Source organism: Salmo trutta, chromosome 18 (genome assembly GCF_901001165.1).
Source record: "Salmo trutta chromosome 18, fSalTru1.1, whole genome shotgun sequence".
NCBI lineage: Eukaryota > Metazoa > Chordata > Actinopteri > Salmoniformes > Salmonidae > Salmo > Salmo trutta.
In genome coordinates, this window is record NC_042974.1 from 15,430,242 (window position 1) to 15,448,667 (window position 18,426).

An 18,426-nucleotide genomic window follows, 5' to 3' on the forward strand; every position below is an offset into this window, starting at 1 on the left:
TTGATAGAATATATGTTTCGTAATGGTTAGGTTGTTACGAGTGTACTGATATAAGTAGGACACGTGACATCCCGGCAACTTTGAGAAATAGTTGTGCCTGTTGCTCACACGCGTAACTGCCCTCTCATTGGCTAAAATAGTCCCACCTGATCTTGCCCCCGCCTGACCGCCTTCCATTTTTGAAGACATTTCTTTCCATTATTATAGCGGACACTAGAGAATCTTGCCAATATAATGGATAATCTGTGGCGCAGTCCTTTCCACTACTTTCTCTGCGCTCACCACCCTCCCATCCCCTGTCGTGGTTTAAAGGGCCAGTACACAATTTCCTGACTGTCACAAAGGAATATATGTGTATCAAGTTACCATGGGTATTCAACCTGAGGTGAAATACTGCAGCAGGTCCGTGAAAATATATAGAAAAAAATAAACATAAGAGGAAAAATGCGTATTTTATTTCAAGGTTTTTATGAATACTGCTAGCAACAACATAATTATAATTCCATGCCTACTGTACAAAGAGGAGAATAACTAATACCTAATGCCACTCCCACCGGCTGCTGCAAAGCTTTCTTGACATGGAAGTACATTTTTGCCAACACATGGCTAACCATTGTTTAACCAGCTAAACGGCTGCTATTAGCAGAAATCACAGTAGGTTGTTGGAACCTTAATTGGAGAGGATGGGTCCCTGTAGCAACAAAAGGTTCATCATCTTCATATTCACCAAAATCACCATCACCATTATTATCACCATCATCATCATCTTCTTCATACTCATCATATTCACCACCATCACCATCATCATACGGGGTGGCAGGTAGCCTAGTGGTTAGAGCGTTGGGCCAGTAACCGAAAGGTTGCTGGATCGAGTTGACAAGGTAAAAATCTGTCATTCTACACCTGAGCAAGGCATTTCCCCAGGCGCCAAAGATATGTCAATTAAGGCAGCCGCCTGGCACCTCTCTGATTCAGAGGGGTTGGGTTAAATGCGGAAGGCACATTTCAGTTGAAGGCATAATCATTGCCATATTACAGAAAGCAGGCAACCAGAAAAGTGATTTTCTTTTTTAATTTCGAAAATAATGTATTTTGGTCGTCATCACATCAGGTCAACTGACCATGTGGTGCAAGGACAACAACCTCTCCCTCAACGTGGTAAACGTGATCACGACAACGGAGATGATTGTGGAAAAGGTCGACGGAGTACGCCCTCATTCTCATTGACGGGGCTGTAGTAGAGCACGTTGAGAGCTTCAAGTTCTTTGGCGTCCACATCACCAACAAACTGACATGGTCCAAGCACATCACGACAGGCGTGAAGAGGGCACGACAAAACGTATTCCCCCTCAGGAGACTGAAAAGATTTGGCATGGGTCCTCAGATCCTCAAAAGGTTCTACAGCTGCACCATCGAGAGCATCCTGACAGGTTGCATCACTGCCTGGTATGGCAATTGCTCGGCCTCCAACCGCAAGGCACTACAGAGGTTAGTGAGTACGGCCCAGTACATCACCGAGGCTAAGCCTCTTGCCATCCAGGACCTCTATCCCAGGTGGTGTCAGAGGATAGCCCGAAAATTGTCAAAAGCCTCCAGCCACCCTAGTCATAGACTGTTCCCTCTGCTACCACACGGCAAGCGGTACTGGAGTGCCAAGTCTAGGTCCAAGAGGCTTCTAAACAGCATCTACCCCCAAGCCATAAGACTTCTGAACATCTAATCAAATGGCTACCCAGACTATTTGCATTGCCCCCCACCCCGTATTTTAGGCTGCTGCTGGTCTCTGTTATTGTCTATGCATATTCACTTTAATAATTGAACTGAAGTAAAAACAAAATGTGGCACTGTTGGTTTAATTACTTTTCCATTGAAGGACATTATTACTTCATGTCGGACACAGCAAAACATCTGTCCTCTTAATATTAAGGTTTTTTTTCACAAAGGTAGCGCACTGGGCTTTAAGGTCCTGTATTAGCAGACTGATATTGCCATCTGTAGCGTGTGCAAAAAAATAAATCTGCCACTACTAACTGCCCCCCCCCCCCGTGAAAATCTCTGCATCCCGCCCCCAAACATCTTACAGCAGCTATAGATGGTGCCAGGACACAAAGCTTTGATAAGTAATCATATATCCACTACCCTTGGATATATGATTACTTTCTTGTGTGCCCTCTGTTATGTTTTGTAATCAGAAATGGGCTGTGTGTCTGTCAAATCAAATCAAATGTTATTAGTCACATGCGCCGAATACAGCAGGTGAATACAGCATGCTTACTTACAAGCACTTAACTACGCCCTTTGCTGATTTTGTTTCCCCAGGCATTCTCATTTGTTGACTTCTGTAATCGAAAGATCCTTGGTTTCATGCATGTTAACATCAGAAGCCTCCTCCCTGAGTTTGTTTTACTCACTGCTTTAGCACACTCCGCCAACCCTGATGTCCTTGCCGTGTTTGAATCCTGGCTTAGGAAGGCCACCAAAAATTCGGAGATTTCCATACCCAACTACAACATTTTCCGTCAAGATTGAACTGCCAAAGGGGGAGGAGTTGCAATCTACTGCAGAGATAGCTTGCAAAGTTCTGTCATACTTTCCAGGTCTATGCCCAAAGAGTTTGAAATGAATCTCTCCAGAAATAAGTCTCTCACTGTTGCCGCCTGTTATAGACCCACCTCAGCTCCCAGCTGTGCCCTGGACACCATATGTGAATTGATTGCCCCCCATCTATCTTCAGAGTTACTTCTGTTAGGTGACCTAAACTGGGATAACTGGGATAACACCCAAGCAGTCCTACAATCTAAGCTAGATGCCCTCAATCTCACACAAATGATCAAGGAAACCACCAGGTACAACCCTAAATCCGTAAACATGGGCACCCTCATAGATATTAACCTGACCAACTTGTCCTCCAAATACACCTCTGCTGTTTTCAATCAGGATCTCAGCGATCACTGCCTCATTGCCTGCATCCGCTATGGGACCACGGTCAAACGACCACCCCTCATCACTGTCAAACGCTCCCTAAAACACTTCTGCGAGCAGGCCTTTCTAATCGACCTGGCCCAGGTATCCTGGAAGGATATTGACCTCATCCCGTCAGTCCAGGATGCCTGGTCGTTCTTTAAAAGTAATTTCCTCACCATCTTAAATAAGCATACCCCTTTAAAAAAATGTAGATCTAAGAACAGATATAGCCCTTGGTTCACTCCAGACCTGACTGCCCTTGACCAGCACAAACACATCCTGTGGCGGACTGCAATAGCATCGAAAGTCCCTGCGATATGCAACTGTTCAGGGAAGTCAGGAACCAATACACACAGTCAGTCAGGAGAGCAAAGGCTAGCTTTTTCAAACAGAAATTTGCATCCTGTTGCTCTAACTCCAAAAGTACACGGTCACCACCGATAAATCCATGATAATCAAAAGTTTCAATTATCTTTTCTCTACGGCTGGCCATGCTTTCCTTCTGGCTACCCCAACCCCGGCCAACAGCTCTGCACCCCTCGCAGCTACTAGCCTGAGCCTCCCCAGCTTCTCCTTCACCCAAATCCAGATCGCAGATGTTCTGAAAGAGCTGCAAAACCTGGACCCGTACAAATCAGCTGGGCTAGACAATTTGGATCCTTTCTTTCTAAAATTATCCGCCGCCATTGCTGCAACCCCTATTACCAGTCTGTTCAACCTCTCTTTCATTTCGTCTGAGATCCCTAAAGATTGGAAAGCTGCCGCTGTCATCCCCCTCTTCAAAGGGGGTGACACTCTACACCCAAACTGTTACAAACCTATATCCATCCTGCCCTACCTTTCTAAAGTCTTTGAAAGCCAAGTTAATAAACAGATCACTGACCATTTCGAATCCCACCGAACCTCCTCCGCTGTGCAATCCGGTTTCCGAGCTGGTCACGAGTGCACCTCAGCCACACTCAAGGTACTAAACGATATCATAACGGCATCGATAAAAGACAGCACTGTGCAGCCGTCTTCATCGACCTGGTCAAGGCTTTCAACTCTGTCAATCACCGTATTCTTATCGGCAGACTCAATGGCCTTGGTTTCTCAAATGACTGCCTCGCCTGGTTCACCAACTACTTCGCAGATAGAGTTCAGTGTGTAAAATCGGAGGGCCCGTTGTCCGGACCTCTGGCAGTCTCTATGGGGTACCACAGGGTTCAATTCTCAGGCCGACTCTTTTCTCTGTATATATCAACGATGTCGCTCTTGCTGCGGGTGATTCCCTGATCCACCTCTACGCAGACGACACCATACTGTATACATCTGGCCCTTCTTTGGACACTGTGTTAACTAACCTCCAAACGAGTTTCAATGCCATACAACACTCCTTCTGTGGCCTCCAACTGCTCTTAAACGCTAGCAAAACCAAATGCATGCTTTTCAACCGTTCGCTGCCCGCACCCGCACGCCCGACTAGCATCACTACTATGGACGGTTCTGACCTAGAATACGTGGACAAGTCTCCTTCACTCACGCCGTCAAACTTACCCTAGTAAAACTGACTATCCTACCGATCCTCAACTTTGGCGATGTCATCTACAAAATAGCTTCCAACACTCTACTCAGCAAATTGGATGCAGTCTATCACAGTGCCATCCGTTTTGTCACCAAAGCGCCTTATACCACCCACCACTGCGACCTGTAAGCTCTAGTTGGCTGGCCCTCGCTTCATATTCGTTGCCACCCACTGGCTCCAGGTCATCTATAAGTCTATGCTAGGTAAAGCTCTGCCTTATCTCAGCTCACTGGTCACGATAACAACACCCACCCGTAGCACGCGCTCCAGCAGGTATATCTCACTGGTCATCCCCAAAGCCAACACCTCCTTTGGCCGCCTCTGCTGCCAGTGACTGGAATGAATTTCAAAAATCGCTGAAGCTGAAGACTTACATTTCCCTCACTAACTTTTAACATCAGCTATCTGAGCAGCTAACCGATCGCTGCAGCTGTACATAGTCCATCTGTAAATAGCCTACCCAATCTACCTACCTCATCCCCATATTGTTTTATTTACTTTGCTGCTCTTTTGCACACCAGTATCACTACTTACACACAATCATCTGCTCATCATCATCTGCTCATCTATCACTCCAGTGTTAATCTGCTAAATAGTAATTACTTTGCTAATATGGCCTACTTATTGCCTTATCTCCTCATGCCATTTGCACACACTGTATATAGACTTTCATTTTTTTCTATTGTGTTATTGACTGTACGCTTGTTTATTCCATGTGTAACTCTGTGTTGTTTCTGTCACACTGCTTTGCTTTATTTTGGCCAGGTCGCAGTTGCAAATGAGAACTTGATCTCAACTAGCTTACCTGGTTAAATAAAGGTCAAATAAAATAATAATAATAAAAACAGGCAGTACAGGAAGGGACTTAGTGATGAGCTTTGAGGGAACTATGGTGTTGAACGCTGAGCTGTAGTCAACGAACAGCATTCTCATGTAGGTGTTCCTTTTGTCCAGGTGGGAAAGGGCAGTGTGGAGTGCAATGGAGATCGCATAATCTGTGGAACTGTTTGGGCATTATGCAAATTGAAGTAGGTCTAGGGTTTCTGGGATGATGGTATTGATGTGAGCCATGACCAGCCTTTAAAAGCACTTCAGATGTCTGTGCTACGGGGCGGTAGTCATTTAGGCAGGTTAACTTGGCATTCTTGGGAACAGGGACTATGGTGGTCAGCTTGAAACATGTAGGCATTACAGACTCGGTCAGGGCGAGGTTGAACATGTCAGTGAAGACACTTGCCAGTTGGTCAGCGCAAGCTCTGAGCGAGCATTGAAGGCATTTAGATTGTCTGCTAGGCTCGCGTCACTGGGCAGCTGGCGGCTGAGTTTCCTTTGTAATCTGTAATAGTTTACAAGCCCAGCCACATCCGACAAACGTCAGAGCCAGTTTAGCAGGATTCAATCTTAGTCCTGTGTTGAAGCTTTGCCTGTTTGATGGTTCGTCGGAAGCGGGATTTCTTATAAGCGTACGGATTAGTATCCTGCTCCTGGAAAGTGGCAGCTCTAGCTTTTAGCTCAGTGCAGATGTTACCTGTAATCCATATCTTCTGGTTGGGATATGTATGAACGGTCACTGTGGGGTCGACATCATCGATGCACTTATTGATGAAGCCAGTGACTGATGTGGTAAACTCCTCAAGAGCTTTGAAAGGCTGGTCAGACCACTTCCGTATTGAGCAAGTCACTGGTACTTCCTGCTTGACTTTTTGCTTGTAAGCAGTAATCAAGAGCTTTGAAAGGCTGTGTGTGGAGTAAAGGTGGTCTAGCATTTTTTTTCCTCTGGTTGCACATGTGACATGCTAGTAGAAATGAGGTAAAATGGATTACTAGGTAAAATGGCCACTAGACGCGCTGCTTCTGAGTGAGCATACTCTTGTTTGCTTATGGCCTTATACAGCTCGTTGAGTGAGGTCTTAGTGCCTGCATAGGCTTATGGTGGTAAATAGACAGATGAAAACTTGGTAAATAGTGTGGTCTACAGCTTAACATGAGGTACTCTACCTCAGACACAAGCTGCACAAGCTGTTATTGACACAGACACAGACCACCACCCATCGTCTTACCGAAGGTTGCTGTTCTGTCTTGCAGATGGACAGAAAACCCAGCTAACTGTATATTATCAACAGTTTTCAGCTGTGGTAACATAATTGCAAAAGGGTTTTCTAATGATCAATCAGCCTTTTAAAATGATAAACTTGGATTAGCATACACAACTTAACATTGGAACACAGGACTGATGGTTTCTGATAATGGGCCACTGTACGCCTATGAAGATTTTGTCACGGCTGTTCAAATGATCGGACCAATGCGCAGCATGGTTGTAGTTCCACATCTTTATATTTATTGTGAAACGTAGCAAAACACCAAATACTTGAAAAATACAAAAACAACAAACCGTGACGCAGAGAGGAAAACACACTACTCAAAATTAACAACCCACAAAACCAAAAGGAAAAACCCCCTACATAAATATGATCTCCAATTAGAGACAATGAGAACCGGCTGCCTCTAATTGGAGATCATCCCAATAACCCCAACATAGAAATAGAAATCTAGAAAAACCACATAGAAATAGGAAACAAGAAAACCACCCAAAACATCCCGTCACGCCCTGACCACTCTACTATAGAAAATGACCTCTTACCAGGGTCAGGACGTCACAGTACCCCCCCAAAGGTGCAGTCTCCGACTGCACACAAAAAAGCCCCAACAAAACAACCACAAAAACACAAGGGGAAGGTAGGGAGGGTGACAAAAGTCTATGGCGGCTCTGGTGCTACACCCAGATCCTTCCTATCCCTCCGATCCTCCAGCAACGGAGGTGACTCCGGCTCCGGGCGTAACCCCCGTTCCGCCCGCAGATCCCTCCACTTCTGTAACACCAACCTGTGGATCATTATCAGAAGAAGCGGACTGTAGATGATTACCGGAAGCTCTGTGCAGCAGACCGCCGCTGGAGGATCTGGGCTGCAGGCTTCCGCTGAAGGTTCTGGGCTGCAGACTGCCGCTGAAAGCTCCGGACTAGGGAGCGTTGCTGGAGGCTCCGGACTGGGAGGCGTCGCTGGAGGCTCCGGACTGGAGCCTCCAGTTGGATATAACGCCTCGTAGTATCGTCGCTCCCTCTTTGCTTTTTCAATTTCCTCCCTCGGGCGACGATACTCCCCAGCCTGCCTCCAGGGTCCTTTACCATCCATAATTTCCTCCCAAGTCCATTCCTCCAGATACTCCTTACCATGCTGCTTGGTCCTTTTGTGGTGGGTTGTTCTGTCACGGCTGTCAGAATGATCGGACCAACGTGCAGCATGGTTGTAGTTCCACATCTTTATATTTATTGTGAAACGTAGCAAAACACCAAATACTTGAAAAATACAAAAACAACAAACCGTGACGCAGAGAGGAAAACACACTACTCAAAAATAACAACCCACAAAAACAAAAGGAAAAACCCCCTACATAAATATGATCTCCAATTAGAGACAACGAGAACCGGCTGCCTCTAATTGAAGATCATCCCAATAACCCCAACATAGAAATAGAAATCTAGAAAAACCACATAGAAATAGAAAACAAGAAAACCACCCAAAACACCCCCTGTCACGCCCTGTCGATTCTACTTTAGAAAATGACCTCTTACCAGGGTCAGGACGTGACAGATATTCCATAAAAAAATCTGCCGTTTCCATCTACAATAGTCATTTACAACGTTTACAATGTCTACACTGTATTTTTGATCAATTTGATGTTATTTTAATAGATAACATTTTTTGTTTTTCTTTCTAAGACAAGGACATTTCTAAGTGACCCCAAACTTTTGAACAGTAGTGTATATACTCTACAAATAACATTATGGCACAGTTGGAGTCTGTGTGTGTCTACGAATAGGACCAGGGATGCGGTTTGGACAGTCTAAAAAAGGAGCAGACTATATTATTTTTGTCTCAAAGAAAAAAAAAGGCAAAAAGAGTCCAGGTTATTTTCTGACCAGCTTTGATTTCTCTCAAATGACCTCCCCACTACATGTCTGTTACTGGACGAGTTTATCAGAACAATGAATGAGCTGATGAATGATTTGCTGTATTTATGTTGTGAAACTCCCTCCTCTCATTGAGAAGATCATTGAGTTATGTAATTGTGGTCCGAGTGGACTGGACTGGGGTGAACTGGGCAGGGTCAGGAGGGGACAGCTGTAGCCATGTAACAGGATTTCTCAGGTCTACTGATCCAATAACCCTACACACTGATAGAAGCCAGGTGGGATTTCAGCTTTCAGCGCTTAGCCTACAGTGCACACAAGATAACACACAGGACACAAAAACCCTGCTTTCCTTCTCGTCAGTGTTCCTCTGAAGTATGGGATATCCACAAGTGGAAGGGTCGCTGGCCTTTATAGGGAAATCATCGTAGATTATAAATGAGCTATTATTAAGTTATAATTGAATGTGATGTCCCTACTAAACACTTCTATCTGGCATTCCCTTCCTGTGTACATGACACATTCACTGTTTACTGTCAACACCGTCTCAGCGTATGGTACCATGGTTACAGTCATACAATTTCAGTTCAATGCCACACTCCATTCACATCATCCCCAATCTCCAAATCCTTTACCCCCTTCCCACCCCTCTCCTTCCATTCCATTTACAGTATTGATACAGTACCAGGACAGGAATCCCATTGAAAAATAATTTATTTTGGAAATGTATCGTTATCATATATCCATTCAGAATCAACATAATGATAGTTATTTTATTTGTGTACAGTGAAATCACCCCACAAAGAAAAAAACACATGACAATTTTGGAATGATGAATAAACTATGACTACCACAACTGAGTCTGTAATTAAATGTGTTTGTGTCCTGGCTGTGGCTGTGTCCTGCCTGTAGCTGTAATAGTATGTGGCTGTGTCCTGCCTGTGACTGCTGTGTCCTGCCTGTGGCTCTACTATTATGTGGCTGTGTCCTGCCTGTGGCTGCTGTGTCCTGCCTGTGGCTGTACTAGTATGTGGCTGTGTTCTGCGTGTGGCTGTGCTATTATGTGGCTGTGTCCTGCCTGTGGCTGTGCTAGTATGTGGCTGTGTCCTGCCTGTGGCTGCTGTGTCCTGCCTGAGGCTGTAATAGTATGTGGATGTGTCCTGCCTGTGGCTGTGCTAGTATATGGCTGTGTCCTGCCTGTGGCTGTACTAGTATGTGGCTGTGTCCTGCCTGTGACTGCTGTGTCCTGCCTTTGGTTCTACTATTATGTGGCTGTGTCCTACCTGTGGCTGCTGTGTCCTGCCTGTGGCTGTACAAGTATGTGGCTGTGTTCTGCCTGTGGCTGCTGTGTTCTGCCTGTAGCTGTACCAGTATAGGGCTGTGTCCTGCCTGTGGCTGTACTAGTACGTGGCTGTGTCCTGCCTGTGACTGCTGTGTCCTGCCTGTGGCTGTACTATTATGTGGCTGTGTCCTGCCTGTGGCTGCTGTGTTCTGCCTGTGGCTGTACTAGTATGTGGCTGTGTCCTGCTGTGACTGTGTTAGTATGTGGCTGTGTCCTGCCTGTGGCTGTGCTAGTATGTGGCTGTGTCCTGCCTTTAGCTGCTGTGTATTGCCTGTGGCTATAATAGTATGTGTCTGTGTCCTGCCTACGGCTGCCATGTCCTGCCTGTGGCTGTACTAGTATGTGGATGTGTCCTGCCTGTGGCTGTGATAGTATGTGGCTATGTCCTGCCTGTGGCTGTGCTAGTATGTGGCTGTGTCCTGCCTGTGGCTGTGCTAGTATGTGGCTGTGTCCTGCCCGTGGCTGAGCTAGTATGTGGCTGTGTCCTGCCTGTGGCTGCTGTGTTCTGCCTGTGGCTGTACGAGTATGTGGCTGTGTCCTGCCTGTGGCTGTGCTAGTATGTGGCTGTGTCCTGCCTGTGGCTGTGCTAGTATGTGGCTGTGTCCTGCCCGTGGCTGAGCTAGTATGTGGCTGTGTCCTGCCTGTGGCTGCTGTGTTCTGCCTGTGGCTGTACGAGTATGTGGCTGTGTCCTGCCTGTGGCTGTACTAGTATGTGGTTGTGTCCTGCCTATGACTGCTGTGACCTGCCTGTGTCTATACTAGTATGTGGCTGTGTCCTGCCTGTGGCTGTGTCCTGCCTGTGGCTGTACTAGTATGTGGCTGTGTCCTGCCTGTGGCTGTGCTATTATGTGGCTGTGTCCTGCCTGTGGCTGTGCTAGTATGTGGCTGTGTCCTGCCTGTGGCTGCTGTGTCCTGCCTGTGGCTGTAATAGTATGTGGCTGTGTCCTGCCTGTGGCTGCCATGTCCTGCCTGTGGCTGTACGAGTATGTGGATGTGTCCTGCCTGTGGCTGTGCTAGTATTTGACTGTGTCCTGCCTGTGGCTGCTGTGTTCTGCCTGTGGCTATAATAGTATGTGGCTGTGCTAGTATTTGGCTGTGTCCTGCCTGTGACTGCTGTGTCTTGCCTGTGGCTGCTGTTTCCTGCCTGTGGCTGTGTCCTGCCTGTGGCTGCTGTGTTCTGCCATTGGCTCTACTAGTATATGGCTGTGTCCTTCCTGTTGCTGTACTAGTATGTGGCTGTGTCCTGCCTGTGGCTGTACTAGTGTGTGGCTGTGTCCTGCCTGTGACTGCTGTGTCCTGCCTGTGGCTGTAATAGTATTTGGCTTTGTCTTTCCTGTGGCTGCTGTGTCCTGCCTGTGGCTGTGCTAGTATATGGCTGTGTCCTTCCTGTTGCTGCACTAGTATGTGGCTGTGTCCTGCCTGTGGCTGTACTAATATGTGGCTGTGTGCTGCGTGTGACTGCTGTGTCCTGCCTGTGGCTGTAATAGTATGTGGCTGTCTCTTTCCTGTGGCTGCTGTGTCCTGCCTGTGGCTGTGCTAGTAAGTGGCTGTGTCCTGCCTCTGGTTGCTGTGTCCTGCCTGTGGCTGTACTAGTATGTGGCTGTGTCCTGCCTGTGGCTGTACATAGCATGTGGCTGTGTCCTGCATGTGGCTGTACTAGTACGTGGCTATGTTCTGCCTGTGGCTGTACTAGTATATGGCTGTGTGCTGCCTGTGGCTGTACTAGTATGTGGCTGTGTCCTGCCTGTGGCTGTGCTATTATGTGGCTGTGTCCTGCCTGTGGCTGTGCTAGTATGTGGCTGTGTCCTGCCTGTGGCTGTAATAGTATGTGGCTGTGTCCTGCCTGTGGCTGCCATGTCCTCCCTGTGGCTGTACGAGTATGTGGATGTGTCCTGCCTGTGGCTGTGCTAGTATGTGGCTGTGTCCTGCCTGTGGCTGTACTAGTGTGGCTGTGTCCTTCCTGTGGCTGTGTACAGTATGTGCCCTTTAAGCTGGTCATGGAGGGCAGGTGCCAGGCGGGCAGTGCCTACCTACCCTCCCTCTTCTTCTTCTGAGCATCCTGTACAGTCTCTTGTATCCAGACACACGGTGAACACTCTAAAGCTTTTGTCGAAGAAGTGTTATCATCAATCGTCAGCACAGACAATAGTCTCATATTCAGATAGGACTGAAAGTCAATCACAACTGCATTGTGCATTTGTGAATCCATTCCATGGCATCATCTCTTTACTTCGGCTCAAAGGCTTCCTGCCCCCGATGATGATGTCACTGACAGAGAGCAGCACCTGAGCCAGATGAGACATGCAGAGGCGCCTATTCTCTGTCTGTTTTTCAAAATGGCTCTTGTGTCTGAGCCTGCTCCTTTCTGTATGCCCACATGTGAGAATCATTGAACTCAAAGAAACTTAAAATGTTGCTGGCTGTGTTTTTATCATGACACATTGTATTATGTACATCATTACACATTCACTGTCAACACCATCTCAGTGTATGCTACCATAGTTACAGTCAGACAATTTCAAGGCCACTCTCCATTCACATCAAGCCCCCCACCTACACATACTCCTTCCATACCCTTGACAGTATGCAGTACCAGGACTCCCATTGAAAAATAATTTATTTTGGAAATGTACCGTGATCATATATCCATTCAGATTCAGTATAATGATGGTTATTTTATTTGCGTACAGTGAAATCACCCCACAGAGAAAAAAGCAGATGAGAATTTTGGAATTATGATTAAACTGTGACTACCACCACTGAGTCTGGAATTAAATGTACGTGCCCTTTCAGCTTGCCATGGAGGGCAGGCGCCAGGCGGGAAATGCCTTAGCCTGGGCATCCTGTACACACAGTGGATGCTCTGTATAAAGCTTATGTTGAAGAAGTGTTATCATCACACATCAGCACAGACAATAGTCTCATTCAGGTAGGACTCATAGTCAGTCACACATGCATTGTGCGCTCATCATCATCACCACCATCATTGTTACACAACATGAGAGAGAGGTGAATCCATTCCATGACATCTCTTTGTACAAGCTCAAAGACTTCCCATGATGATGTCACTGACAGAGAGCAGCACCTGAGCTAGGTGAGAGAGACCCCAAAGAGCCGATAGATGAAACTGCTTCTCCAATAGAAATCCAAGATCACGCTTGTAGGCGATGTCATGGCGATGTTAGCTAGCTAAGCTCATGTGCAGGCCATAAAATCAAAGGCACTCCTTCCATATAAAGTCATTTTTTTACAAAATGGAAAAAAAGTGTCAGTTTGTCACTTTCACAAGGTCGAAGTAATGACATGTTCAGCTACCTACAACATTGGCTTGAATCTAATCTGGGTTTGAGAACTCTGTGGAGACCAGCGGAAATGCATATTCTCCATCTGTTTTTCTAAATGGCCCTCATGTCTGAGCCTGCTCCTCTCTGTGTGCCCACATGTGGGAACCAATGAACTCAAAGAACACTTTAGATGCTTTCTGTGTTATCATTTCCAGTCTTTATAGTTTGATGTGGAAGCATGATGATGTCAATGATGATGTTGTGGGCCACTGGGCATGTGCGGTGGCGGTGTGTTGATGAGGGTTGCGAGTGAGTCGTGATGCCACAGGTTAGGTTAGATCATCAGTATAGGAAGGGCTTTTAGATGTCTTCACACCCAGCACCTGTCAGATCTGTAGAAGGCTCATAGTGGCTGATGAGCCTCTGTAGGAGTAATGACCTGGATTGCATCCCAAATGGTACACTATTCTCCTTTTATTGCACTAGTTTTGACCAGTCCCATAAGACTCTGGTCAAAGTGGTGAACTATATAGGTAATAGGGTACCATTTGGGCCGCAGCCTTGGTCAGGCCCATTAAACAGTCTTCTTTAGTGGTGTCAGATCAATACACTGTACAAATATACTTTATAATTAGGGATTAACACCAGTATCCGCGACCCCCCCCCCCAAAAAAAAAATTACGGGATATCGGGAACTATAATATATAGTGCTTTCGGAAAGAATTCAGACCTTGACTTTTTCCACATCTTGTTAGGTTACAGCCTTATTCTAAAATGTATTAAATAAAAAAATGTCCTCATCAATCTACACACAATACCCCATAAAGACAAAGCGAAAACAGGCTTTTCGAAATTTTTGCAAATGTATTAAAAAACAAACAGAAACATCTTATTTACATAAGTATTTAGACACTTTGCTATGAGACTCGAAATTGAGCTCAGGTGCATCCTGTTTCCATGAATCATCCTTGAGATGTTTCTGCAACTTGATGAGAGTCCACCTGTGGTAAATTCAATTGATTGGACATGATTTGGAAAGGCACACCTGTCTATATAAGGTCCCACAGTCGACAGTGATTTCAGAGCAAAAACCATGCCATGAGGTCGAAGGAATTGTCCGTAGAGCTCCGAGACAGGATTGTTTCAAGGCACATATCTTGGGAAGCGTACCAAAGAATTTCTGCAGCATGAAGGTCCGCAAGAACACACTGGCCTTCATCATTGTTAAATGGAAGAAGTTAGGAACCAACTCTTCCTAGAGCTGGCAGGCTGGCCAAACTGAGCAATCGGGGAGAAGGGTCTTGGTCGGAAAGTGACCAAGAACCCGATGGTCACTCTGACAGAGCTCCAGAGTTCCTCTGTGAAGATGAGAAAACCTTCCAGAAGGACAACCATCTCTGCAGCACTCCACCAATTAGGCCTTTATGGTAGAGTCACCAGATGGAAGCCACTCCTCAGAAAAAGGCACATGAAAGCCTGCTTGGAGTTTGCCAAAAGGCACCTAAAGACTCTCAGACCTTAAGAAACAAGATTCTCTGGTCTGATGAAACCAAGATTGAACTCTTTGGCATGAATGCCAAGCATCACGTCTGGAGGGAATCTACCACGATCGCTACAGTGAAGCATGGTGGTGGCAGCATCATGCTGTGGAGATGTTTTTCAGCAGCAGGGACTGGGAGACTAGTCAGGATCGAGGCAAAGATGAACGGAGAAAAGTACAGAGAGATCCTTTATGAAAACCTGCTGCTGGGGCGAAGGTTCACCTTCCAAAAGGACAACAACCCTAAGCACACAGCCAACACAACGCAGGAGTGGTTTCTGGACAAGTCTCTGAATGTCCTTGAGTGAACCAGCCAGAGCCCGGACTTGAACCCGATTGAACATCTCTGGAGAGACCTGAAAATAGCTGTGTAGCAACGCTCCCCATCCAACCTGACAGAGCTTGAGAGGATCTGCAGAGAAGAATGGGAGAAACTTCCCAAATACAGGTGTGCCAAGCTTGTAGCATCATACCCAAAAAGACTCGAGGCTGTTATCGCTGCCAAAGGTGCTTCAACAAAGTATGGAGTAAAGGGTCTGAATACTTTTGTAAATTTGATATGTTTTTTATTTTTAATAAATTTGCAAAACAAAATTAAATCCTGTTTTAGCTTTGTCATTATGGGGTATTGTGTTTGGATTAATGAGGGGAAAAAAACTATTTAATACATTTTAGAATAAGGTTGTAACCTACCAAAATGTGGAAAAAGTCAAGGGATCTTTAACTTTCCAAAGGCACTTTGTAATTTCTATGGAAAAAGTTAATGTTTAATATGTCTGACTTCATCCACACATTAGACCACTGATCACAATTCTAGCGGCCTACCAATTCAGACTACTCAACACAAGTCCCCAATAGATTCCTTTTAACTGGCATCGTTGACTATCATGAAACTGTAGCAGACTACATGAGACCTTTCCTTACCATAACTGCGTTGAATCTCAATCTCACGTTCACAAATCTCCAAACTAGCTTTGCGGCACTGGCAGAGGCTCCAAAATATAAACTGCTACTCACTGTTAACAAAACGGCTGATACATTGTGTCCGCAAAAGCACTCAAGGAAATAGACATTTGCAACGTTGTTCCATGATGTTACACTAACAAAAGTAAGAGCATGATTTTAAAGATCCGCAGGGAATAAACCATGGTGCTGAATCTCCGCTACTGCGGCCATTTGCTTTTCTGTTTGTTTGGCGCAGCATCAGAGACTACATTCCCTAAGACTAAGCCAACACAGTAAGTATTCTAGCGTTTAAGAGCATTGGGCAAGTAACTGAAAGATTGCTGGTTTGAATCCCGAGCCGACGAGGTGAAAAATCTGATGTGCCCTTGAGCATTTCACTTAACCCTAATTGCTCCTGTAAGTCTCTCTGGATAAGAGAGTCTGCTAAATGACTAAACTGTTGTCAAAACAACCACTACTTGGCCCCATTCCCATGATAGTGAGAGGAAAGGACCAACAAGCTTTCCGTCAGTGGTAGGCTAAAACGAATGACGTTTTCACTAGGTTGTAATAACCTCCAGATATTTTACAAGTCGGCCAACAGTGCTTCATATGTCTACATTAAAACTAGATTACATCAACGAAATAGTGTGGTGACTTTGAGAACTTTGAGTTGATTAAAATGAAACAAAAACAACAAGAAACTGTTAGATTCCTGTGTATATTTTTCAGTGGTAGAATTATGTCAGATTTCCTTCGCTGGTGTTATATGCTTTTAACTAGCACTTCCGCTTTCAACAGGAATACTGGGATGCCTGAGAAGGGCTTGTAAGTTAACATTTTCAGGAAAATATGAATCCCTAGTTATAATCAACCATGGCATGTCTGATCCACTAAAGGACACAAAGAACTTTCAGACCTACCTCAACATTTTTACTTCAGACATACAGTACATTTCCCATATTTGCCAAGGCGGGCAGGCAACTAGGTCCTTGGTGGACAGCACAGAGATGTGACCTGCCTGTGACATCGAAATGCTGTCAGACTCAATAGTGTGTACCCTATAGACCAGGCCAGATAACTGCTGAGGACCATGGTCCATAGGTTAAATAGGGGGAGGTCACTAACATATCTCACATTAACACCCAGAAACTTAATTTACCTAATTGGACAGGACTGGGCATTTAAAGACTGCCAGGGGGCTCATTTCAGCCTCAATCTCCCCCTTCCTCCCCACTTTCATTACTTTGTCTTTTCTATACCCTGTTCCTCTTTCCATCCTTCACTCTATTGATTTCGCTCGCTTGTAGGGCCCCATTTTGGGATCCCAGTTTCATTGGTGCTTGTTATCCGAGTGTGGATTGACGCTATGATACTTTTATCGTCTTGTAGAATTTTTTTTCCAAGAAATTCTTGCCTTTTTACAGTATCTAACTAAATTATTCTCTTGTTGTATGTGTGTAGAAGTGTAACAATGAAAAAGAGAAAATAAATAATACATTGAAACTCATGCAAATCAATCAAACAGAAACATGAATAGATACTGTCTTGTTCTCAGCAGCTGTCTATGGGTTAAAGAATGGAAATAAAACTATACCAGCACATGCACACAAGAGGAACAATGTACTGGAATAAAGTATGTAACTTCTGTCCTGTCTGTGTACAGTATGATCCTTAAAACACAACTCAGTAATAAAAAGAAAATAATAAAAACAAGTAAGAAAAAACAGAGAAACAGAAATCAATATGGTGGATTCTGAGGGTTTCTTTTGTGTTGGGTATTTACTCTCTAGACACGTTGGGCAGCAGGGTGGGTTTTGTTTTCAGAAGGGAACACAGATTCCTCTCGGAATCAAACGAAGGAGGAGAACCCGGCGATGGGGGCCCGAGATCCAGGGGCTGGGCTGGGGCTGCTGGGGGGCCAGTAGGACAGGGTGTTGGAGTGGCTGGGAGGGGTGGAGTTGGGGAGCTGCTGAGAGGGGGTGGGAGTCCGGCTGCCTTTAGGCCTGAACAGACTACCCTGGCCCTGGGGTGTGAGGCCCTGGGGTTGACCATGGGGCTGGGTCTGGGGCTGGGGTGGAGGGGCGGTGGAGGTGAGCTGGGGTGGCAGCGGGGGCAGGTGTGGTGACGGGGCGCAGGGCTCCGGGTCACCCGACTCTGATTCTGTGTAGTTGTAGGCCTGTGCCCGGGAGATGCCCTTCTGCTGGCGGCGCCAGGAGTTGTAGTAGGTGGGGTCACTGATGTAGTGGCTCACAAAGGAGTGTGTCTTCTGTCTGTTCTGGTCCACTTCGTACTCACTGTCACTGCCCTGAGAGGGGAGAAGGGGGAGAGGGGAGGGGAGAGGACAGGGGAGGAGGAGAGGAGGGGAGGGGTAGGGGGAGAGATGGAATAGGGGGAGGGAGAGGGGAAAAGTGAGGGAGAGAGAGGAGATGTTATCAGCACAATACCACATATTTTCTGAGAAGTTAGAGATGTGATAATGTGTGTTATTGGGAGGTTCAGAGCACAGTGTATTTCAATAACACACACACACACACCACCATACACACACACCAAACACACACACACATACCACCAAACACACCCACCACACTCACTACCAAACACACCCACTACCAAACACACACTGTTGCTGCGGGTGATTCCCTGATCCACCTCTACGCAGACGACACCATTCTGTATACATCTGGCCCTTCTTTGGACACTGTGTTAGCAAACCTCCAAACGAGCTTCAATGCCATACAACACTCCTTCCAAGGCCTCCAACTACTCTTAAACACTAGTAAAACAAAATGCATGCTCTTCAACCGATCGCTG

The 18,426-nt window shown here is 45.9% G+C and overlaps 1 protein-coding gene across 6 annotated transcripts in view; it reads right to left on the reverse strand.

The window, feature by feature from the left end:
* Positions 1-16,311: 16,311 nt before the first annotated feature.
* Positions 16,312-18,426, reverse strand: part of LOC115152880 (protein sidekick-2-like) — a 594,976-nt gene continuing 592,861 nt past the window's right edge. For all 6 annotated transcript variants that reach the window (XM_029697773.1, XM_029697775.1, XM_029697771.1 and 3 more), the window contains one exon: positions 16,312-17,917. In XM_029697773.1, the coding sequence (XP_029553633.1) occupies positions 17,462-17,917 (456 nt within the window). In that variant the 3' untranslated portion in view covers positions 16,312-17,461. The remainder of the gene's footprint in view (positions 17,918-18,426) is intronic.